This window comes from Populus nigra, chromosome 17 (assembly GCF_951802175.1).
Source record: "Populus nigra chromosome 17, ddPopNigr1.1, whole genome shotgun sequence".
Taxonomy (NCBI): Eukaryota; Viridiplantae; Streptophyta; class Magnoliopsida; order Malpighiales; family Salicaceae; genus Populus; species Populus nigra.
In genome coordinates, this window is record NC_084868.1 from 1,751,178 (window position 1) to 1,777,242 (window position 26,065).

Consider the following 26,065-nt stretch of genomic DNA (forward strand, 5'->3'; position numbering starts at 1 on the left):
GACACATCATTTTTCAGATTCTAGAACTTCATTGCAAGATGTACATTATTTCTGAACACTTGGAAGCCATACGTACAGTTTGATATACCAGCTAGGATACTTGATTGTTGAAAGTAACACTAACGGTGTTGAACTACTCCTTCAATCCAATCTATAAAGTGAGAGAGAGGGTCTTTCCTATCTTTGCCTGTGAGCATTTCTAAAGTCGAAAAGCTGGTGTAAATGATTGCACGAGATGCTCATAGTTTCAACTGCCTTTTTATAATATCAGCCAACCACTTTTAATCACATTTCTCCATCCTTCATCTTTCTCTTTTCCTTCTATGTGCATTCTACTACTTCAACGAAACTACCGGTTGTGTTTATGGAGGAAAATAGTGTGTTTATGGAAGAAAATAGTGAACAAGGGATCGATGTCAATCGCCCGAGAAAGCTGAACTTAAACCTGCCTCTCTTATCGACTAGGCGGCTGGGTGGCCACGCCGGTAAGGAAGAAACCTGTTACGCAACAAAGTCACAGGCTGCTTTACAGGATACGAGTGATAGGATCCCATTTTGTTGGGAACAAGCTCCTGGCAAGCCCAAGGACGGGGATAGTTATGACATCCATGAAGCAGGAACTCCTCAGCCGAGGCTCCCACCATGCAGATGGCATCTACAAAATGAAGCAGCAAAAAATGGCGACCCCAATTGTTTCGTCAGCCTGGATGATCATGATGATGGTTGTGATGCTGATGCTGATGACGATGATGATGGCGAAGAGATTGACGTGTTTTCAGATGCCATAGATGTTTTGTCATTGACAGAAGCAATAGACATTGCCCAGAAATCCAACGATGGTCACAGACTAGACAGGCTAAATTTAGAGAGTGTGAACGCAACTGATAGCCAGTCTCTAAATTTCATGATGGAGCGGTTTCTGCCGGATGCCACTGCATTAGCTGCATCATCTACACTTTGCGCGTTCAGTAATCTCAACAAGAAGCTCCCATATCCATACAATTATTCAGAGGAGTACGTCTCAAGAACAGTAGGGCAATCACATCCATCAGAGGCTTCACATAAAGGTTGTGGCCTGGAACTCCTGTTCCCTTGGCGCTTGAAGCACAAGCTCTGTGGTGTAAAGAGTCCTGCGAGACAAGTCTCACCAAATGTCCAGCCTCAGTACTGTTCTACAAAACAAAAGAAACTCTGTTCACTTAATAGGCCTTTGAGAGATCTACATAAAGATATTTGATGTATATGTAGCTACAGATTTTCATTACTCTTATGTTTCCATAAATGGTGTCATGATTGGTAGCCTGGATTTCCCCCACAAATTGCATCTGCTAAACTCATAGCAACATCCATGTTGCCTTCGCTTACTCTTGTGTGATTAAAAAAGAGAGCAGCTTTAACAAATTGCATCTGCTAATTTGTCCAAGTTCAATTTTAAATTTATTATATATTTTTGGTATTTTTAAAAAAAATTAATTTTTTTGCTTTAAATTAATTTTTTGAATGGTTTTATATTATTTTTATGTGTTGATGTAAAAAATAAATTTTAAAAAATAAATAAAAATATTATTTAAATATATTTCTATATAAAAAGCATTTAAAACAATTACTACTATAATATTAAATAGGTTATTAATACAGGGTTTGGAATCATGGTTCATATTGGATTGAATAAATTTACTAAAATATAATAAATCATGAAATGTAATAATTCTCCTATTTTTATTTTTTTTTGAAAAAAATACTCTTAGCTTAAATGAAAATTAGTAAAATACTATAAAATATCTTACTTGGCCTCCTTTTTTAGGTTCAAACCTTGGAGCCCGATATCTAAATTTTTTTTATTTAGAGCTTGATTGATTTTTAATATGTTTGTAATGCTGTGCTAGATCGTATAATATATGCTGTATGACATTTAGGATGAGTAAAAAAAGTTAAAAAATCAAGAAAACTAGAAAAAAATAACTGAAAAAACCGAACTGTAAAAAATACTGATTAAAATTTTAAAAAAATCAATCGGTTCGGTTTCATAAGTCTGAAACCAAAAAAACCAAACCAAAACCGAAAAAAATAGAGCCAAACCGAAAAAAAAACAGAGTCAAATTTTTGTTCTAAAATAACCGAACCGAAACCAAAAACCGGTCGGTTTGAACCGGTTCCTGTTCGGTTCCGTTTATTTTTAAAAAAATTAGTTTGACTATTTTTTTTTGATAAAAACCAAACAAAAAATAATCATTTATAATTGCGTTGTTAGATTAAGGTATTATTGTTTGGAATTACATTTCAAACTTTTATCAAAATTTGAACTTTTTATTTGCTTAAAATTATTTTTTTATATTTTCAAAGCATTTTAATATATTAATGTTAAAAATAATATTTTAAATAAAAAAATATTATTTTAATATATTTCAAAACAAAAAAATATTTTAAAAAACAACTACTATAACTTAGTTTAAATACCATTAAAAACTTAACATACTATTTACTAACAAATCATTTTCCGTGATTTTTGAAGTGTATATTAATATATTCTTAAATTGATTTTATAAAAATTATCTTTCACCATCAAACGTTAAGGACGTGATTTTTTAAAATCTTAGCAAAAACTTTTTTTGCTCTTTATTTTAGTAAAAGGTGGAAAAGCAGAGGCTAAAGAAGCCCTAAATTTCTCAAGATAACGTGACAAATGTATTTTTAAAACTATTTAGAGAAAGTATTTAATCTTAGTTCCCATATAATCTTGTTTAAAGATATCCTTTAACTTGAATAAAAAAAATATAAAATATATGGAATAAATTATTTTATTATATATAGATTAAATATATTAGAATATTTAGAAGCGTGGTTATTTTTTTAAAAATATTTAAAAATATTTTTTTTAATTTTAAAAATTATTTTTCACAATGTTGCCAAACTGCTTGTAAAGAAATCCCAGTGATATTAATTCCCTGAAAAATAAAACTCAGCAAATGTTAACCAAAAAGTACCCTGAAAGCCCACTTATGCAAGCCCAATCAAGCCCAATTGATTTAAACGTTGGGGATGCAACACTCGCGCGACATCCATCACACGTGAGAGAATTCAAAATCAAAAAAGAACAAAGCTAGGGTTTTTGAAGTCGGTGATCCTGGGCAGTGTTCGGGCAGCCACAAAACCCTTGCCCGTTGGTATTTTTTTTTTCACGCTAAAAACCCCTCTTCTCTCCCTTGCCTCCCGCTTCTTCATTCCCATTCGAAAATTAAAAAAAATAAGTTTTTTCTTAATAGTAATAATAATCACAACAGTACTCATCTCATTTCCTCCAAAACCCTAAAATCAATCAATCAATCAATCAGTCAATCAATCAAACAGTTTCTTCACTCAACTCCACCACTAAACCACCACACCCAATCCCTCCCCTCCCTCTCCGCTTCTCCCCAGCTTCATCGAAGAAAGAGAAGAGAAGGTCACGCTCTTTGTTCTCACTTTACGGTTACTGATCTCTCCGGTTCCATCAGATTTAAGGTATTATTTTATTTTTTGTTTAATCAGTAGATCTGTTGTGTTTGTTAGTTCGTGTTCAGTTAGTGCTTAGTGCTTAGGGTTTTGGATTTTGTGGTTTTACTCTCTAATTACTCTTGTTTAGGGTTTCATCAGATTTTTAGTTCGTTCAGTTATTTTTTGTTTTGGATTTTTTTTTTACTCTTTAACATTGAAAAAGGAGCAGTTTTGCCACAAAATCCAAAACCGCTTGTGTAATTAAACAACAATCCTTTTTCCTTAACCGCTTGTGTTCTTTGTTTTTTTTTTTAGGTATTTATTTTAGCGTTTAATTTCGGAAGTCTTTTCATTTTTATTGTTTAAAGCGAATGATTAAAAATTAAAATTTTCTAGTTACAAATTTTAGTAGTTTTTATTGATTTACCAATTAATAATAATAATAATAATAATAATAATAATAATAATAATAATAATAATTTCCAATTTTTGAATTTGTAAATATAGTGAAAGAAGGCTTTGAATTGTTGTTATTTGATCTGATTTTGCTAACCAGCTGGTCCGGATTAGTTGCTGAAATCAGCTTATTGTCGTAAGTGAAGTAAGATATGTCTGGAACTGTTTTGATTAATCTGGTTGAAAATTAGAGGTTCTACGTATAATATCATATAGGTAATGGATGATGTGTGTGTATTTTGTCACGGGTTATAGAATTTGTACCGCCTTCGTTGTATATGATATGGGCATTGTTGTAATTAATGTTTTTTATTATATGGTTTTTCAAAGTTCTTTTAGAATTTCATTTGTTTTCTGGGTACGATTCTATCTGTCTATTAGCTCGGATTTTAATATGATTTTGAAGTTGTGGAAATTAGTATGATATTATGTGGATGGAACTGAATGCATAATCTTGTTGATGGATCCTTTGATGTTTTTAGAGTTAGTTGCTGCCATGTGCGCATATTGTTGTAGTGGTTTATGATAATTTTGTTCTCTATTCATTTTGTATTTTTCCATGTTCCTCAATTTTTTGTTTTATTGATGTTTGTTTTAATGTTACTGTTTTCAGTGATAGAACTTCATGTTATTTATTCGCTTGCAGTGTTGAAAGCAATGGCAATGGAGATCACTCAGTTTCTATTGGCTGCCCAATCACCAGATGCAAATATCCGTACTCAGGCAGAGGCTAGTCTTAGGCAGTTCCAAGAGCAGAGCTTGCCCCTTTTCCTCTTATCATTGTCAGTGGAGCTTGCAAACAATGAGAAGCCTTTGGAATCACGTAGGTTGGCTGGTATTGTTCTTAAAAACTCTTTAGATGCTAAAGATTCTGTGAGAAAGGAACATCTTGTTCAGCAATGGATGGCAATTGAAATTTCCATGAAAGCACAAATCAAAGACTTGCTCCTGAGGACTCTTGGGTCATCTGCATCAGAAGCAAGACACACTTCTGCCCAAGTAATTGCAAAAGTTGCTTCCATTGAGATTCCACGGAAGCAGTGGCCTGAGCTTATCGGATCATTGCTTAAGAATATGACCCAGCAAGATAGTCCTGCAGCTTTGAAACAGGCAACATTGGAAACTCTTGGATATGTTTGTGAGGAGATATCCCACCAGGATCTTGTGCAGGATGAAGTGAACTCTGTTCTCACTGCTGTTGTCCAAGGCATGAACCTTGCTGAACATAGTTGTGAAGTACGCCTTGCTGCTACAAAGGCCTTATATAATGCCTTAGATTTTGCTCAGACCAACTTTGAAAATGATATGGAGCGCAATTACATAATGAAGGTGGTATGCGAGACAGCAATTTCTAAAGAGGCAGATATCAGGCAGGCTGCTTTTGAGTGTCTTGTTTCGATAGCGTCAACATACTATGATGTGCTTGAACCTTATATGCAGACCCTCTTCCAGCTCACATCAAATGCTGTGAAAGGGGATGAAGAGAGTGTTGCCCTCCAAGCAATAGAATTCTGGAGCTCCATTTGTGATGAAGAGATAGAGCTTCAAGAATATGGGACCCTTGAAGGTGGAGATTCGGGGTCTACTCATTCACGCTTCATAGAAAAGGCCCTCCCATATCTTGTTCCTTTGTTGTTGGATACTTTGTTGAAACAGGAGGAGGATCAGGATCAAGATGATAGCATTTGGAATATATCCATGTCAGGGGGCACCTGTCTAGGTCTTGTTGCTAGAACTGTTGGGGATTCTGTTGTGAAACTAGTAATGCCCTTTGTAGAGGGTAATATTCTGAAGCCAGATTGGCATTGTCGTGAGGCAGCCACATATGCATTTGGCTCAATTCTAGAAGGCCCTAGCCTTGAAACATTAGGTCCGCTTGTTTCTAATGGCTTGGATTTTCTGCTTAATGCGATGAGGGATGAAAATAATCATGTTAAGGACACAACTGCATGGGCTCTTAGTCGTATATTTGAGTTTTTGCACTGTCCTGCCAGTGGATTTTCTGTGGTTTCCCCAGAGAACCTGGAAAGGATTGTAACTGTCTTGCTGGAGAGTATTAATGATGCTCCAAATGTAGCTGAAAAGGTTTGTGGGGCAATCTATTACCTTGCACAGGGATATGAAGATGCTGGAACAAATTCCTCACTTCTAACTCAATACATCCCTAGGATAATCTCTGAACTTCTCAAAACTGCTGAGCGGTCAGATGGGAGCGATTCTAAGATCAGGACTTCTGCTTATGAAACATTGAACGAGGTTGTTAGGTCGTCCAATATTGTGGAAACATCTCAAATTATTTTGGAGCTGCTCAAAAGCGTCTTGCATAAGTTGGGGCAGACTCTAGATCTTCAAATTGTCTCATCAGATGATAGAGAGAAGCAAGGAGACTTGCAAGCATCCCTTTGTGCTGTTATCCAGGTGATCGTCCAAAAGCTTAGCAGCACTGATGAGACCAAGCCCAGTATACTTCAGGCTGCAGATACAATTATGTTTCTGTTCCTCAGGGTTTTTGCTTGCCGCAGATCTACTGTGCATGAGGAAGCAATGCTTGCAATTGGTGCACTGGCTCATGCCTCTGGTCCAGAATTTGAGAAGTACATGCCTGAGCTATACAAATACCTGGAGATGGGATTACAGAATTTTGAGGAATACGAGGTTTGTGCCATCACAGTTGGGGTGATTGGTGACATTTGCCGTGCATTGGAGGACAAGGTCTTACCTTACTGTGATGGGATCATGAACCACCTTGTCCGCAATCTCCAAAGTGCTGAACTCCACCGGTCAGTTAAGCCTCCAATATTTGCCTGCTTTGGTGATATTGCTCTTGCGATAGGTGAGCAATTCTCTAAGTACGTTGAGCCTACAGTAGCAATGATGCGGAGCGCAGCTGAGGTCTGTGCTCAGATGGACAATAGTGATGAGGAGTTGATGGATTATGGCAACCAGCTTAAGCGTAGCATATTTGAAGCTTATTCTGGTATTCTTCAGGGATTCAAAGATTCCAAGCCTGAGTTGATGCTGCCACATGCTGGTCATCTTTTCCAGTTCATAGAAGTGGTTTTCAGAGAGAAATATAGGTATCCTTTCCTCTTTCATTTCTTTGGTTCACCCGCTGCATTCCCACTCACCCTGATATAACCGTCACTGCATTTGTTTTCTCGTATCTAATGTGCTGTTCCCTTGTTTTGCAGGGATGAGAGTGTCACAAAAGCAGCAGTTGCCGTGATGGGCGACCTGGCGGATGCTCTTGGTCCTAACACGAAGATACTGTTCAAAGACAACGCATTCTGCATTCAATTTCTCGGCGAGTGTCTTCAATCCGACGACGAACATCTCAAAGAGACTGCAAACTGGACCCAAGTGATGATCGCTCGCGTTGTTTCATGAGATGGAGCTCAGCTTTCAGAGTAAAAGTTGTTTATGGTCCTTGGTTACTACATCTAGAATAGGCACCTTCTAGTTTGGGTAGGCTGTGAGGGAACCCGGAAAGAAAAAGGAGGTCGTAAAGGATGTGAAATCTTAACGATTTTTGGTAATCCGTCCGCTCTGAGTGGGGATAGGAGAGAATGTTGTCAAATGCAAGCGCCGTAGTACTCTGGTTCGTTTTAATGTATCCACTAATCGGTGGTCATTTTTAAGGTATCATCTCCTTTCATGCTCTCGAGTCGTGGTCATCGTGGATGATATAATTATATAAAATCTCATTTTTATTTTGTTCTAATTGAAAATGATCATGAGGAAAAAATATTTCTTAACTCAAATAAAGAGTCTTTTATATTAGATTTATAATAAACAAATAATTTTAATATTTTATATTGTTCAAAGGTACTCGTGTATTATACACACGAGTACCTTTGGTATCCGGATTGAGAGAGAGCGAAGTGAGTGAGGAGATCCGAGAGAGTTGACAGGGGGAAAATGTTTTACTTCCCTTCTTTTAATTTTACAGTGGACTGAAAATATTTTCCTTTTAACATGTTTTTTACTGAGAAACAAACACCGTAAAACACGTAAAATATTTATGGTTATTGAATATTTATTAGGTGATTTTGGGCGCTGAGAAAGCGTTCTAGAAGTGCAGAAATTGTATGCAACAAGTTACATTCCAGTACCCTCTCCTCTTGAAGAAGACAGAGTAAACTTGTCGGAGAAAGAAAGTGGTAAGAATGATGCTGATCGATCATTGCAGAGAAAAAGAAGCAAAAACCCGTACACGAGGAAGAAGAATAAATATTACATCATTACTTGAGAGCCCAGATCCTTATTTTATAAGGGGAGTCAATTAATTTTCTTGCTTTTTGTAACAATCCATGTTTTCGGATTTGATTGAGTTTCCAGGTTTTTGAGTTTTTAATTTAATTTTATATATTATATATAATTTTACAAGTCAACTTATGATTTCAACCATCTTAATACATATTAAAATTTTTATTATTAATCATTTTACACTTTTTTTTTGAAAAAATTGAAAACTTCATAAAAAAAACTATTGAAAATCTGTGTTTTCCAAACCCAATATAAATTTATTTTTCAGTATTTTAGACCAGGAACTATTGCATTTTACTCAATAAAATATTATTCTATTTATGATTGGGTCATATATATTTTATTTTCAGTGTGACTTCCAATTCAACATAAAATTCTAGAAGCAATTGATGTGATTATTAAAATATTAGTTGAATAGCCTTCTTTTTTTTTATTATGGTTGTTTTTAAAGTAATTTTTATTTAGAAATATATTAAAATAATATTTTTATATTTTTTAAAATAATTTTTAATATCAACACATCAAAATAATACAAAAATATTAAAAAAATATTTTGAAACAAAACAAATTTTAATTTCAATTTTTTTTAAATATAAAAGGATAAATATTTTACTGTACTAGGATAACCACGTGTTGGCGCTTTTGGTAAAACCCATGCAAGTGGAGTTCAGACCAAAAATCATGATGACAAAGTCAAGAATCAATGTACTGTTCTGCATTATTGGGAGGGAATAAATGGTTAATGATGGAACCAATACAAGACTTGAAAATTAACCCTTGTCAACGTACATAAAACTGTAAGCTAAAAAGGCTGTTGACGAGGAAGAAACAGGAGGAAGATGGATTCTGCTATCTGCCAGCATCTATGGAACTTGTGATCATTTCAATGGAAACCTCTCCCATATATCTTGTGCTCCTACATGGAGAATCAGAAGAGCCCAGATCATCAATCACTGGGAGCTTGTCTTCCCAGTTGAGATACCGTATGACTTCTCTCATGGTTGGCCTGGCTTTAGGCTTCTGATGAGAACACAGAAGACCCAACCCCAGCACCACCTCCATTTCCTTGACCACGAAGGCAGAGTTCAGCTCTGGATCAGCTGCATCAAGAACTCTACCCTTTTGATGGCATTCAATCACGAAATCTGTCAGGATGAAGTTACTCGTTTCAACGGGCTTTCGGCCACAAGCCACTTCAAGGAGCAAAATACCGTATGCGTACACATCGGAACTGGTAGAAGACTGACCGGTCCGTGTCAATTCAGGTGCGATATACCCTATCGTGCCAACAATATTTGTGGTGTGCGACATGGTGCCATGATCATACAACCTGGCTAGACCAAAGTCCCCTAACCGCCCGTTCATTCCAGCGTCTATCAGGACATTGCTTGACTTGACATCTCTGTGAATCACCACTTGCTCCCATTCCTCATGCAGATACAAAAGCCCTGCTGCAATGTCTTTAACAATATTGAATCTTTGCTCCCAGCTAAGTACAAAGTTGTTTCCCCGACTGAAAAGGAGACCGGCAAGGCTTCCATTTGGGATGTAGTCATAAACCACGAGGAGGTCGTTATTTCTCTTACACCATCCTTGGAGATTCACCAAGTTCTTGTGCCGTAAACGTCCCAGGCACTCGATCTCCGCAGTGAATCCTCTCAAACCCTGGATTGAATTGGGAGTGATTCTCTTAACAGCAACTTCATTTCCGTTTGTAGGCAATCTACCTTTGTACACCGCACCAAACCCACCAGCCCCAATTATCTCACTCTTTTTAAAACCCTTAGTTGCCGTATGTAGATCTTGATAGCGAAACCTGTGTGGACAATCCAATTCCCAGTCTTCAAGAGCCTCAGACTGAGGCCACTTTCTGTACACAGCATGAAAGAACAGTATTGCGAACAGAATAGTGGTCACAGCGCATAACGAAGCGATAATAGTAATCACTGAGGGTTGGAAAGATGATGAACTGTCTTCAAATATTGGTGCGACGGGAAGTCGAAAAAGATTGAGGGGACGGGCTGCTCCTTCAGTGGAAAAACTCCATCCCAGTATGTAATGAGAGCTTGTCTTTTTACCAGTAGAGGAAGAGAAACCAGCATACATGTTATCCTTAACAATTGTGCTTAGATCTACGGGAAAAGAAATGAGTGGTATAATCGGTCTGCTTTGCTCCATGGGAGCTATTGTTACACTAACAAGTTTAGCCGCACCATCATATTCTATCCAGGCTTGAATAGGTTTACCACTCTCCAATATCAATTCTTCAAACCGGTTTGGGTTGTCATCCTCGCTATAGGAAGCTGCCCTCGATGAGTTCGAACGCATGCTGTTAATGTTGACTCCAACATGATTTCCTTCAGAGTCTGAATTCTCGTTGAACCCATTAACCGTGTCAAATTCAACAGCGAAAATATGGTTCGAGCTATTACCATCATTTGAAGTGTTGAAAAGACCAAGGTGATGCCCCGCGGCAGCCCCGGGAAGCTGGTTGGAGGGAGCTAAGGCGAAAGCAAGGCCGAAGCCTCCTTTTCCTTTTGGAGAGACTATCTGAAAGACAAAGGTTGTGCTGAAAGATGAAGCATTTGGAGATGAATTTGAACTTGTGTCAAGCATCTGTATTGGTTTGGAATAAAATGCATGCCCTACAGCATCTTGTGTTTTGTTGGTGAGCCTTAGTAAACCACTAGGCTTGATAATAGAAGCTCTATCAATTGTGAGGTTTTTTTCACTTTCATTGAATCCATTGAAGATGAAGTCTACACTTTGAGCCTCAACAATCATAGAAAAGAAAAAGAACAACAAAAACAAACAAATCGTGGAGGCCATGGAATCTTGATAGTTAAGATCAACTTGCAACTGGGAAATTAACTTTTGAGACAAGAACAGTGTTTAAACAAAAAGATGGAGCTCGTGAGAACCCTCCAAGATGACTGGGAAGATATAAAGACTTGAAATTGTCCAAGCCTATCTCAAGAACATGTGGCGTAGGACAGGCAAATAATAAATCAAATATCAAAGCTGCCTAGACAAAAGGATGGAATGCATGGACACACACCCAAAGAAGATTATTCGTGGCATTTTTGGCTGGTTGGAAAGACTTGAAAATTCTCATGTCGTCAACCTCGAGAGCCGGCGATGGAGTGTAGGAAATTCAAAGTGATTTTGACACTTGTGAATATGCTAGCTCAAGCAAAAACCTTTCAAGCAAGATTGACAACAAGAACCACACGTAAGATTGCCCACCAAGCAACTTATCTAACTCTTCCTTCTTCCTAAAAGTAAAATCATTGATTCTATTGGTTCTAGAACTACAATATTAGGGTTCCATTAAATTGCATGAAGTCTTGTAGGCAATAAATAAAGGGAGGAGGGTATGTTCCTGTTAGCCCATTTGACCGCTATTGCAAATATTTTTGTCCTGTGCAATCAATGATTCCAATCTCTTTCCAATTCGATTGATAGTTTAGTTATCAGGAATCACATGCATCACTTTCATACGCGTGATCGAGGTTGCTGGGATATTAATTGCTTGCTTGCACAACCCTCTTCCCATCTTTTTTTTAGTTTATTGTGAATGTTCGGGTTAGTTCATGTGCATTTTAATTAATTTTATAGGCCCTAAAATTAACGACTATATAAACTTCTAGTGATCATCATATGAGTAATCACCGGGCTCGAACCTGAAACCATAGAGGGAGCAAACCTCTTGGTCCCAAGTTCTTACCACTAGGCCACCACCTAGATGGTTACCCTCTTCCCATCTTAAAAATACTGGTGGTGGGTATCATGATTTTTTTTTATTTAGAAAAAATGTATTGTTTATATTTAATAAAACAAATTAAGTATTTGATAAAAAGTACGAAATAATAAACTAAAAATAGTTCTTAATGCTAATTAAATATTAAATAAAAAAGCTTTAGGAAGTGTTTGAGAGTATGATAACTTCTGTTGTTGGTGTGTTTCACTTAAAAAAGTATTAAATTGATTTTTTAGTGTTTTATAATAGTTTTGATGTTCTGATATCAAAAACTAAAAATATCAACAAAAAAATATTTTAATATATTTTCAAGCAAAAAGCATTTTTAAAAAGCATATTACACTATAATACCAAACATACATACACTAGATACATGCACATTCAAATATCTAATCTCGGCTATTTGTTTTTTATTCTAGAGGTTAATTTTGGTTACTAAGAATAAATGATTGTTATTTTTATAAATCCACTATATAATTACAATTTATTTATATAAAATATAAAAGAAAAAAATAAAAAAAATTATAATAATCTCTTTGAAATATTATGAAATTAAAAAAATAATTATTATGTTATAAAAGATTAACTAAAAATTTTAAAAAACAAGTGAGAGGATATTAATTAAAATTTAAATAAAAAACTAATAAAAAGAAAAATAAATAGATAAATAAATAAGAGATATGGTAATAATTAAAATCTCAAATAAAAAAAATTAATCAACAGTTTTTTTTTTTTTAAAAAGCCGGGCACTGAGATTCAAAAACAAAAATCACGGGCTTTTGGTTGATTAATGTTTTTTTTTTAAGGTTGTCCTCTCTAGCCTTTTTTTTTCCCTTAAAAAAGACATGTTAATTTGTAAAACATCTTTAATATCTTAATAAATCTATATTCAAACCTTTTAACGATTTCTAATATCTAAAAGCAATAATTAAATAAATAAATAAAACTTTTTAAGCATGTTTGCTTTAAGAATTTTTGTTTATTTTTTTTAAAACATGATTAAAGTATGGCACCATTTCCATTGGATTTGCTTTAAAAAAAACTTATTATCACCAAGATATTTCGTTTTTTTTAGTGATCGGAATGCAGTTATTTAACAATTTCTCTCGTCGAAATATTATTCAACAATTTTATTTATTTATTTTTTAACATATAAGGATTAAAATAAAAAAAATAAAGTTTGAAATGAAAATATAAAATATTAAAATAACAACATTTTATATATATACAAGAGAATGCAAATTAAAAGAAACATCAACATATATAATAATGATAATGCAACTTGGAAAGATGAGATTGCATTTATGTTTCTCCAAACAATTAATCATCTCTGAATAAAGTCCCAAATTTCCACATTTGGACCCTGAAAATCTTCAGGTTTCTCGATTATATCCCTTCATTCATATCTCGTTACCGAATTCTGTCAACATATATGTTTTATGCAATAAAAAAAGACGATTCACTTTGACATTGTTTTTCTTGAAGCTTTAGATATAAGGCTATAATTGAGAATAGTGCATACTTTAAGAACTCAATTGATAAAAATTACTACTTGAGGGCTCAATGATGTAGGATTGTAATTGGAGGACTTAATAGTCGTTTTCCCAAGATTTCTAACAAAAAGACAGCTGAAACAGGTTTTTCTATTTTGTCATAAATAACTTACTTGTACAAAACGCATATAATTCCTCTAAATATGATATATCATAATTAGTTTTTAAATTTTTAAGTGATTTTTTAAAATACAAATAATTTATATTTTTCTAATATACATCTTCAACTAAAAGCTTTTTAAACTTAAAATTTATACAGATCCACATTAACTTGTTTTTAATATTTATTAAATAAATGAGGATGATAAGATTCGAACTCGTGACCGTTTGATCATCAAAACTTTGATATCATGTCAAATAATCATCTTATATAAAATTTAAAATTTTAGATGAAATTCAAAATATAATTTATATTATTTTTTTAACAGAAACTATAACATGTAGATAAATTTTATACTATATCAATAGAAAATATCGATGATGATTGGAGTAACGAGTTTCAATGGGTTAAAGCAAGTATGAAAAAAAAATTGAAGAAGACCTGATAGCCATGATCACGAGCAATTTCAATGATGCTTCTTCGAGTGGCCAATGGTCCCCTTCGTAGCAGGAGTAGAAATTATATTGCCAATTAAGTAAATATAATTCCTTTATGTGTTTTTTTATTTCAATTAGTAACAAATAAACAAAAGTTACTAATATAAAAACTAATAAAAAGCAAAATAAATAAAGATATGGTGATAATTAAAATCATGATTAGTGAAAAGTAGTGTATAACATTTTGACTAATCTGGAAGCTGAAGCTCTGCTAATTAATCATGATTAGTGATATCATAATTGAGCTGATATTCTTTAATTTGATATATTTAAAAGGTAAATAAATAAGTGATTGCTTGGATGCTAGACAGAAACTTCCTCTTCCTTGTTTAATAATCTTATCATCGTCCGCATCGTTATAAAGTCAGCGGCCTTAGCGTTGACCTTGACGGAGCAAGTTTTCAACTTTTGATAGCCCAGGAACGCGTAGAAGCGACAAAGAGGGCTGCGTTTACACCGCTACGCTAGGCCCATGACACAAACGCACACTGTTTTGATTTTGACATGTTTAGAGCTGCGTTAACACTGAAATTTCAACCAGATTTGAGTTTTTTTTATAAATAATTTTTGGTGTTTTTAAATTATTTTAATATGATAATATAAAAAATAATTTTAAAAAATAATAATAAAATATTATTTTAATATATTTTTGAACGAAAAGTTTTTTAAAAAATAATCGTTACCACACTTCTAAATATCTTTTCATCATTCACGTATTTTTTGAAAAAGCAAGCATGATTCTTTTCTTCCCATATAGTTTATGGCATGTCATGGGATGATGAAGGGTGCTGAATCCATAAAAATTTGATTTATAGTGATGGGTTATAAGGGCATTAGAGCTAAGAAAATCGGTTTAAAAAGGAATGGATTACAACTTTGTTGGTAATCAATAATACTCTATCAAAATAATAAATTATGTATATTACATTGATACTCACGAATTAATCAAATGAATAATGAGTGAAAAAAGCTACTTAAAATGAAAAATGTGAAAAGAAACTAAAGTACATCATGACTTCCAGGCAGAGAACTTGATCAATTGAGTTCCTCTAAATTCCAAGACCATCTCATTGTAATTCTTTCCTTCAATCCTCACTGCATATGGGGCCTCTCCTTCTCTCACCATTTCTTTTGCTTCCAATAAACTCTCATTGCTTAGCCGCAACCCTTCAAGCCTAAATCCTGTCTTAAAATCACAACATTGTTCTATTTCCTCCCACTCTTGTATTCCAACAAGGCTTGATAATGTTCCATACAATTTTCAAAGAAAAATCCAAAACCAGGGCAGTCTTTGAATAATTCCCATGCTCCTCCATCACCAAATGTTAATAAACCTCCATTACTAGGATTGCTATAGACAGAAATACTGGCTAATATTTCCTTTGCCGTCCTAACGAAGTCCAATACATGCCTTCTACTCCTCTTTCTCCCCATTTTGGAAAGAGCCCACATACAATTAAAGGCCAGCCATTCTCTCCTTTCTCCACATTTTCTCTTTCCCTTTATCTTTTCCTCGCCAAATCTCGTAGCTCCACCTCTTCCACTTCCAATATTAAACCAAAGGGGTTTGCACAATCATGTAGCCTCCTTTTTGTCTCCTCGAACTTTCTCCATGAAGGTACATGATGACCAGAACCCTCGTCTTTCCACTTGATTGCTGTGATTTTTAGGGTCGTGTAGTGTGGAATATGAACATAGTATTGTTGTGCTTGTAGCTCCTTTTGTTTTCGACCAAGAGCCATGATCATTGAAGACCACTGCATCCCTTCTCCCACATCAAAGTCTATTATGTGTAGAGCCTCAGCATCACGAGGCTTGGCCTCAAGAATGACCGAGTTAGCTGTGAAATGAGAAATCATCCCATCGGGGAAAATCTTATAGAATGCCTCCAAAGCCCTATCAAAGTTCTTAGCAGATTCTTGCGTAAGATAATCTGTTTCCTTGTCAAGGGTTGAAATGAGTAATACAAAAGGCGCTCCTCTATCTCCCCCGTTGGACCAACTTTCTTACTAATCCTTCTCGTGATCACTTCTGCAAGTTCTGCCTCTTTGTTCTCCATGGCTTCTTTGTAAGCCTTGACTAGATGATGCACACTAAGTTGATTATCGATCTCCATGTCTCCTGTTGGCAAGGTTAGCGGTTGCTGGATCAAAGAAGCATCCATGGTTGATATTGATATTGCACCAGCACTCCAAATAGTGGATGGTCTAGGGCTGCATTTTTCGGTCACCTTTCCTTCGCTATAATATGGTTGAAAAGAACAACTTTCCTCGAGCCCTTTTGACAAGTACCCATTTTGGTCCCTCCAAATGAGCTCAAACTCCTCAAAATCAAGCGGTGAATACTCATCAATATTCATTAAATCAGAATCAACAGGAAAATCTACCAACTCTGTGGAATACCTACGTGAGGAATGTAAAACATGCATATGAAGATTCAACAGAAGAGGAGAATGAATTCTTGAAAGAAAAATAAGAGTTGTTTTCTGACTAGATTATTTTCATGCAGAGTTTATTTCCTCCACATTCTTATTATACTTTACAGATTGAATGAATGAATATATACACATATTCGAACGTAACTTTCTTTATTAACTTTAACGGTTATAATTAACTAATTAATAACCTGTTAACCGTAATTATATATATATATATATATATGAAGACTGCAGAATAGAAATAGAATGGCTTCTAGGATGCTGTGGGTAGTAGTGCTTTTACAGGCTGCTGGGATTCCTTTGATTTCGTATTGTCATTCCTGTGCATGTTTGTAGATTGTTATAGATTCTAATATCCCCCCTTAAGATGAGAATGGATATTTACCATTCCCATCTTGCTAAGGATAGGAGTAAGGGTGAGACAACTGAGTGGTTTTGTGAGTGCGTTTGCGAGCTGATATCTGGAAGGGATATGAATGATGTTAAGCAATCCCTCCTGTAATTTTTCACGTATAAGATGGCAGTCAAGTTGTATATGTTTAGAGTGTTCATGATGAACCGGATTATAGGTAATATCGGAAGCAGGTTTGCTGTCAGTATACAACATGGCAGGTTGGGAGTGTTGAATATGAAAATCGGCCAATAAATAAACCAGCCATTGAAGTTCACATGATGTAGTTGGCAAGGCTCAATATTCAGCTTCTGCTGAGGATCGACTGACAGTTGGTTGTTTCTTTGATTTCTAGGAGATGAGTGAATCTTTAAGAAACACCAAGTATCAAGTGACACTGCGCCTAGTATCAACGCAATCACTGTTAGAGTATGCTTTTAAATGGAATGTCGAATCAACTTTGAGAAGTAATCCTTGACCTAGTGTTGCTTTAAGATAGTGAAGGACTCTTTCTGCAGCTTGCATATGCGTTGTATGAGGGTTGGACATGAATTGGCTGAGAGTTTGGATGGCATAGGATATGTCTGGGCGTGTGATTGTGAGATAGAGAAGTCTGCCAATTAAACGACAATAAGATGTAAGGTCATACATAATAGGGCTAGTATCATAGGCATTGAGTTTTAATATGGATTCCGTAAGAAAGCTGACTAGTTTAGCTCTAGAGAATCCACTATCGGTTAGGATATCTAAGGCATATTTGCGCTGACAAAGAACAATGCCTGTTTTAGATCGAGCAACCTCAATGCCTAGAAAATACTTGAGCTTTCCCAAATCTTTTATAGGGAAAGTCGTGTGAAGGAACTGTTTAACTTGGTTAATTGCTGTAAGGGTGTCGGAAGTGATGATGACATCATCAATATAGATTAATACTGCAATGAAGCTGCTGGTAGTTTTTCTAATGGAGAGGCTAGAATCTGATTTTGCTTGTGGAAATCCGAATGATAATAGAGAGGCAGACAGCTTAGAGAACCATTGTCTGAAAGCTTGTTTTAGGCCATATATTTTGAGTTTATAGACGCGAGGATCATGAGGAGTGGAGTAACCATGGGGCAACTGCATATATACTTCCTTAAATAAGTCACCATACAAGAAGGCATTGTCTACATCAAGTTAGTGTAAATGCCAATTGTTGACAGCAGCAATGATGAGAAAAACTCTAACGGTTGTCATCTTGGCCACATGGGAATAAGTGTCAAAGAAATCAATTCCCTCTTGTTGTGTGTAGCCCTTAGCTACCAATCTGGTCTTGTAGCGTTCAACCTTGCCATCAGCTTGGAATTTGACTTTGTATACCCATTTACATCCAATGACAGATTTGTTATGAGGCAGAAGTACTAAATCCCAAGTGTGGTTTTGTTCAAGAGCTATAATTTCATTAGTCATCGCTTGTTGCTAATGAGGAATAGAGCTGGTTTATTTGTAAGTTTTTGGTTCAAAAACTAAAGAAACAGAAGAAGTTAAAGCTCGGTGTTGTAAAGATAATTTGGAAGTAGATAAGAAAGAGAAGAGTGAGTATGGCGTACCAAGAATGAAGCAATTTGAAGAGCTTGGGTTTGCTGAAGTAACCTGAGCCATATTTCTATAATAATATTGTTGTAAGTAATAAGGTGGATGTTTAGTTCTTGCAGACCTTCTAAGTTGGGAAACATCATCCTGAGGCAAGGTAGGAGTTGGAGGAGCAGAAGTTTGGAAAGACAAGGTTGCTGGAAGAACATAATGGTGTGGGGTGGACTGGGATGGTTTGCAAGTGAAGGAATCAAAAAATTGAGGAAAATCAGGAAAGACAAGGGGTATGTGAACTGTGTTTGGTATTGATGAGAATGTGGATTAATGAAAAATGGCATTGCGAGACACGAAAGTCTTGCATGTTGTTAAGTTAAGCAGTTTGTACCCTTTAATGTGGGGGGGGGGATATCCTAAAAAAATGCATTTGGTGGCTCGTGGTTGAAATTTTCCTCTATTGTGTATGAGTGTGCTGGCATAACATAAGCAACCGAATACTTTGAAGTAATTATAAGTGGGTGGTTTATTAAAAAGAAGTTGATATGGTGTTTGATGTTGTAGAATAAGTGAGGTAGTGCGGTTAATTATGTGAGTTGATGTGAGGATGCAATTGGTCCAGTAAGTTAAGGGGAGTTTGGATTGAAACATGAGGGATCTAGCTACATTTAGTAGATGTTGATGTTTCCTTTCAACTCTTCCATTTTGTTCGGGTGTTTCAACACAAATTGTTTGATGGATGATGCCATGGTCTTGATAAAAAGTAGGCATATTAAACTCTTGTCCATTGTCTGTTCGGATAGTCTGAATTCTGGTGTTGAATTGAGTATGAACATATATTAGAAAGTTGTTAAGAAGACCTCTAGTTTCAGACTTGGATTTCATTAAAAATAACCAAGAGAATCTACTGTAATCATCAACAATTGTGAGAAAAAATTGATAACCAGAATATGAGGTAACAGAGAAGGGTCCCCAAATGTCAATGTGAATTAATTGAAAAACCCGTGTAGATGTATGCATAGACAGGGGAAAGGGCAGCCATTTTTGTTTAACTAAGGGGCAAATGTCACAAATGGATTTACCTGTAGAAGTTACTGAAGGATCAATTTTATTAAGAAGATGGATTTTGGAAATAGGAATGTGGCCTAAACGTAAATACCAAAGGTCAGTGGCAACAATACAAGATTTGATTAATGATCTAGGAGGTGAGCATTCTGTAGACTGGTCAGAAGGTTTGTGATTATGATATAGACCAGATTCAGCTTCAGCAAGCCCAATCGTCCTCCATTTGCTTAGATTCTGCAGAAAACATTTTGTGTGAAGAAAAAACAAGCCAATAGTGTTATCAGCAGTTAATCTTGAAACAAAGATAAGATTAATATTGAAAGAAGGTACATAAAGAGAATTTTTTAAAATGATATCGGGAGAGAATTTAACCGTCCATGTAAAGGCAATAGGCACCTTTTGGCCATTTGACAGATGAACTTGGTTTTGTATTTTAGGTAGAATAATGGACTAAAAAAGAATGGGGCTACAGATCATGTGATCTGTTGCCTCTATATTAAGAATCCAAGGAAAATTGTTCTGAGGTGAAGAATTTGTATAACAAGAAAATGATATACCTGATACAGATACTTGTTCCTTAGCAGTGTTATATAGCTTTGAGTTGGAAATGTTATCTGCAAGGGTGAGTAGATTCTGCATTTGTTCTTGAGAGAAAACAATGTTGAGAGGTTCTTGTTTTTGTTCTGAAGCAACAATATTATGTGCAATGGGTAGTGTTTGATAATTTCTATTTGCATGTGGCATGGCAACAAATCTTTTTCCTTTTGGCCCCTTCCATCTAGGAGGATATCCAATGATCTGAAAACATTTATCAACTAGGTGTCCTGGATATCCACAGTAGGAACAAGTTGCCTCAGATTTTCCTTTTTGTTTAGAAAAACGTGTAACATATGTTGAACCTGACCTGTGATTTGGATTGTGATATTGTCCAACAGCCATGACTTATGAGTTAATGGAAATTCCTACCATATTCGTTAGGGACCTCTGACTTTCTTCTTGCAGAAGCAAAGAAAAACACTTTCCCTATAGATGGCAAGGGAGTTTGAAGTAGCAATTGGCTTCTGACTGCAGAGAAGGAATCATGAAGTCCTACAAGAAATTTCATCACATAATCTGATTGTTGTTGATCTGTTAGGTGCTTTAGAATGTTACAAGAACATGAATCAAGATTTCCACATTTGCAGTTTGGTATTGGACGAAAACTAATATATTCATCCCATAGGGCCTTGAATTTGCTAAAGTAATCTGTAACAGTTTTTGAGTTCTGAGAAATAGAACTTAAAGATTTCTCCAAACTGAAAACTCTTGGTCCATCATTTCTCAGATATCTAACTCTCAATTCCCCAATATCGAAGGCTGATGTGAAGTAAAGAAGACTGTTGCGAATGTCTTTGGCAATAGAATTCATCAGCCATGACATGACCAGATTATTTGATCTTAGCCATGCCACACAAAGTGATTGATTGTTGGTGATTGGCTGCATTAAAGAACCATCAATGAAAGAAATCTTATTTTTCACTGTTAGGGCAATTGTCATGGATCTACTCCATGCAATGTAATTTTCGCTCGTGAAAATTTCAAAGACAAGAAGTGCACCAGGGTTATCAGAAGGGTGCAGGTAGTAGCAGAATGAGGAATCATCAGATAGATTCACAGTAGTGGTGTTGAATGATTCATTGTGTGCTGTAGAAGCATTTCCTTCAAGATGATCAGACATTTTGAAGTCTTTGAAGAGATCAAGAAGATGATGAAGAAAGGATTGTAAAACCTTAAAGAATTTGAATCTTTCTGTTTACGATGAAGAAGAGGTTCAAAGAGCAAAAAAAACTTTGAATTTCACAGCTTGGAATTTAGCTTTGATACCATGTAGAATTCCTACGTGAGGAATGTAAAACATACAGATGAAGATTCAACAGAAGAGGAGAATGAATTCTTGAAAGAAAAACAAGAGTTTTTATTCTAACTAGATTATCTGCATGCAGAGTTTATTTCCTCCACATTCTTATTATACTTTACAGATTGAATGAATGAATATATACACATATTCGAACGTAACTTTCTCAACTAACTTTAACGGTTATAACTAACTAATTAATAACCTGTTAACCGTGTGTGTGTGTGTGTGTGTGTGTGTGTCTATATATATATATGAAGATTGCAGAATAGAAATAGACTGGCTTCTAGGGTGCTGTGGGCAGTAGTGCTTCTGCAGGCTGCTAGGATTCCTCTGATTTCGTATTGTCATTCCTGTGTATGTTTGTAGATTGTTGTAGATTCCAATAAACTCATTAGAAGTGAAATCAGTTGTTGCGAGAGGAGGAGAGGACTCAAAATGGTGTATATCAACATTCATAGCTGGTTCAAAATATAAATAGTCATGCCCTTGTATGTTGTTAGAGTAGCATTGTGGGCTTGGAAGCTGAAAGAACTCAGAGTCTCTCATATTGATTGGCTAACTAAGAAGTTGTTGAGATCAATTAAACTACCTTGTTTGATAACTTGGATGATGATGAGAACATTATCTATAATTATGGAGTTGGATTATATATAGAAAATAAGGGAAGACAAATTTTCATTCCCTTGATCTCCCATCTAATTGAAATTCTTCACCTTATTCGGCACTGTCTTAGCAGTAAGGATGATCATTTTCGGTTCGGTTCGGTTTTTATCAAAAAAAGTAACCAAACTGATTTTTTTTTAAAAACCGAAACCGAACCGAAACCGGCTCAAACCGTCCTGTTTCGGTTTGGTTTTTTAGGGAAAAAACCGGTTCAAACTGGTTTTGGCTCCGTTTTTTTTAGTTTCGGTTCGATTTGGTTTTTTCAGTTTTTTGCTTATAAAACCGAAACCGAACCGAATCGGCTGGTTTTTTCAAAATTTTAATTGGTTTTTTTTTCGGTTCGGTTTGTTCGGCTATTTTTTTTCCGGTTTTCTTGATTTAATCGGTTTTTCTATTTTTTTGCTCGCCTCTACTTAGCAGAGGCAAACACCTTAATCTCACAAAGTTAATTAATTTGTTGTTTTTCCTTACTGTGATTAATGGTTATCCAATCGAATTAAGGTTAATATTAACTTTATTCAAGCTTAAGGACTAAATTATAGGCTGAATCCATATTCCATACTCACCAATAACTAATGATTGCTAGCAAATTTGGAAGTTTGAAGCAAGTTGATCTTATATAATCATACACACTATCACCATATATTATCAAAAATAGAGTATTGTAGATTAGTTTCACTATATATTATACTTTTCTTTTTCATAAGGGAAGACCTTAATTCATATCCAAATTAATTAGATATTTTTTTGTATGATCTCAACCCTTGAGATCGAGCATCAATGCCAAAAAAAAAAAAAAAGAGTCAAATTGTCATAAAAATTTGTTACCAAAATCTCATATTGGGTTTCAAATTTGAAATTTTATGACCAGTTTGTTTTCTTCATACGAAATCATTGTTCTTTTCGTAGTTGGAGTTGAGCTTCTGCATCAAGTAAACTTTCTATCTCAAGCTGCATGGGCTGCGATATTGTCGAAATTATGGTTACAGAAAGCAAATAAAATATTTCTCTTAGTTGTTGGCTGTGTAGTGTGAAAAATGTAGGGTTTTGAGAAAAATCTTATAATTATTCAGAAAACAAATGGAACATTTATTTTTTTTTCTTAATTACTACTGCGTTTTACTGCCCTTGCCTTCCATGCTTGAGATAGGATTACTGGAAAATGTTTTCAGTTGGGTTTGGGCCTTTAAAACAGTTTTCAGGACAAATGGCTTATACTTTACACACAATCCATGGCCTTAATACAAGAGAAATACTAAATTTATTTATTAAAAGCTAATCAATGGATAGTTATAATATAAGAAAATAATAAAAAATACTAATTAAGCTATGTATATAATTGACATAAGATAATAATAATTTTTTAAAGTCTATTATTTACTTACTAATTATTGATAAAAATAGGAGAATATATTCACGATTCATCTTTTTATCTCAAAAATATAAATTAAATATTGGATGGATATATGTCTTTTGTTTTAAAAAATTCATTGTTAAAATTAACCATTTATCTATTTTTATAACTAAATCCGACAATATTAAAATTATTGTTGAAATGACTAAAGCTTTCATAACTAATAAAATTTAATACATACATAATTTTTTAAAAGCATATGAACTACTATCTCTTCCCGTCATGCATGACACCCCAGCTGTTTATTACATTTCTATTTCTTGTTCATCGATCCCCCATTAAAACGGGTTTTATTTCTGTTAACCTTAGTCTCATTGATTGAATATTATTTGTTTGGCAACTTTTCTTTCTTTCACATTTTGCCTTTGAAAATGTCAGCAAATTAATATATCAAGGGATTTGCATTCATGGATCGAGTGGAAAAATTTAGACACCCCAGTTGAGTTTTGAAGACTCTTAGAAGGCATAAAGTTACTCCACAGCCACAAGACTTTTGTTGAGCTTGATGAAAAAGAAAAAAAAAAGAAAAAACACTATAAGGAATTCACTGGTAAATTGATTATATTTTCCTTGTCAGGGAACTATAAGTTCGTTTTATTTAGCTTGAAATTTAAGTAAACATAATATTTTGATCGCCGCATACACTCTTTAGAACAAACATGCTGTGGCATATATATATATCAAATTTATTCAGGAATCAGGAGCACACAGCATGGGGAAGAGCAGGGCTGAAAAAAATCTAGACACTGCCCTTTATAGCTGCATTATACCCATTGTTATACTGCTTGCTCCAGAGCATAACACCTCCATACTTTCGTGAACCCTTGATAGATGGAAGGACCTGATAAATGAGCACATCAGCAGGGATGAATCCACCACTGGGGGCTGCCTCGGGAGCAGCAGGTAGTCCCAGGAATATTTGATTGGATTGAACTGTGGTCCATTGGTTCCATGCACTTAAGAGACCGGTAGCATCATTTACGTATTGACATGAAGGATTGTTATAGAATTGAACCCACACGTAATCAAATAGGCCAGTTTGGATTGCAGTGTCTAGATTAGCATCAGGGAAGATGCATTGTGGAGCTGCAGCTAAGCATACCTTCCTTTGTTGGCTAAAGCCATCAAGTGCCCTAGCAAGATCATCCCAGAACTGGCCTGAACCTGACTCGATGTCAAAATCAACCCCATCTAAGATGGCATCGCCTAGCGGACGTGAGCTGGACTGACCACCAAGGAAGTTATTCCAAATATAGTTTGCAACTTGCCCTGCATCGTCGGCTGATGAAAGTGAGTACGTAGCCACCTGCACCACCTCCAATGGAAAGTAGCACTTTGATTCCTTGATTTTGACAAGATGTAATGTCATTGCTTATGCCGGTGCAAGTACCGGCGTTGGGGTCACAATGGCCTGCTAGGTTCAGCACTGGAGATTGGCCATTGCCGAAACTAGATAGGAAAGCTACGTTCACAAATTGATAGTTTCCTGAGTTACAAGTATCAGCTAAGCTGCCTTCATTGCCATTTTGGACCCTAATAGATGGCGATGCCTGCACCATTTGAGGGTTTGCATAAGGAGACAGCTAAGATGGATAGAAGAAGGGTGATAGCTTTTGCTTGGCAAGCCATCTTGGATCTCAAGCTTGTTCTGTGTATCAACAATGTGGGGACGGTACAAATTTATAGCTTCGGAGGACCATGCGTGTCTAGTTGTTTTAGTAGAAAAAGTCTGATCACCGTGGTTTGTGGGAAAGAAATCGTTGCCGTTCTCATTGAAAGTACAGAAGAATTCTGCATAAAAATAATGTACAAATCTGTTGGGAAAACTCGGGACAACTAACCGGATCAATTTAGCGGAATACAATTCACAATTTACAAGTCCCAATCCTTTTTCCCTCTTTGTGCAGTAAAAAACAGATTCAAACAATGATCAAATATAATGCAAATAATCACACAAATTAACACCAAGATTTTTACGTGGAAAACCCGATGAAGGAAAAACCACGGGACCGGAGTCCACCTAAAAACTTCCACTATCACAAATAATGGGTTCACAACTGTTCTTCCTCAGATTCAACTAAGGGATACAACATATATATCATCAAGAACTACTTATTCTCGGATTACAACAAGATTAAAGGAGAATTATTTGAGAAAAACTCACAAAACTGACAGCCCCATTTTCTGTCAAAACGGCCAGCTTCCACACCACCAATCTTCGATCCAATCGTCCAGAATGAAGAGGAATGTGTCTAGAAGCTGCTGTCAAAATCTCAGCCCGATCCAACGGTGAACGAACTGGAAATCGAAGAAAGAACACAGGCTGCTCTGCTGCCTCTTCTTCTTTCTTTCTCTCGGTTTTCTTCTCCTCTCTTGTTAAATTTGCTACTGCCATCTATAGTAACCGTTTCATTTAATTTAAACCAAGGAGGCAGCCAGCTGCCTCCTTAATTAATGTGGTGGTCCCCCATCACATGGTGCTGGACCACACAACAAATCTCCCCCTCACGCACCATGTGAGGAATTCGCCAT

At 35.5% G+C, this 26,065-nt stretch overlaps 3 protein-coding genes and 2 pseudogenes across 3 annotated transcripts; 2 read left to right on the forward strand and 3 right to left on the reverse strand.

The window, feature by feature from the left end:
• Positions 1-179: 179 nt before the first annotated feature.
• Positions 180-1,319, forward strand: LOC133676922 (uncharacterized). Its single transcript, XM_062098725.1, has one exon. The coding sequence runs from the start codon at positions 365-367 to the stop codon at positions 1,235-1,237; it is 873 nt and encodes a 290-aa protein (XP_061954709.1). The 5' UTR covers positions 180-364; the 3' UTR covers positions 1,238-1,319.
• A 1,836-nt stretch (positions 1,320-3,155) lies between these two features.
• On the forward strand, positions 3,156-7,658 carry LOC133677276 (importin subunit beta-1-like). The gene is made up of 3 exons (XM_062099206.1): positions 3,156-3,501; positions 4,577-7,007; positions 7,122-7,658. The coding sequence occupies exons 2-3, from the start codon at positions 4,588-4,590 to the stop codon at positions 7,315-7,317; spliced, it is 2,616 nt and encodes an 871-aa protein (XP_061955190.1). The 5' UTR covers positions 3,156-3,501; positions 4,577-4,587; the 3' UTR covers positions 7,318-7,658.
• A 1,234-nt stretch (positions 7,659-8,892) lies between these two features.
• On the reverse strand, positions 8,893-11,392 carry LOC133677157 (lectin-domain containing receptor kinase VI.3-like). Its single transcript, XM_062099013.1, has one exon. It carries the CDS (start codon positions 11,023-11,025, stop codon positions 9,046-9,048), a length of 1,980 nt encoding a protein of 659 aa, XP_061954997.1. The 5' UTR covers positions 11,026-11,392; the 3' UTR covers positions 8,893-9,045.
• Positions 11,393-15,115: 3,723 nt separating this feature from the next.
• LOC133677506 (uncharacterized) lies at positions 15,116-18,377 on the reverse strand (annotated as a pseudogene).
• A 5,699-nt stretch (positions 18,378-24,076) lies between these two features.
• Positions 24,077-25,327, reverse strand: LOC133676779 (acidic endochitinase-like; annotated as a pseudogene).
• Between the last annotated feature and the right edge of the window lie 738 nt (positions 25,328-26,065).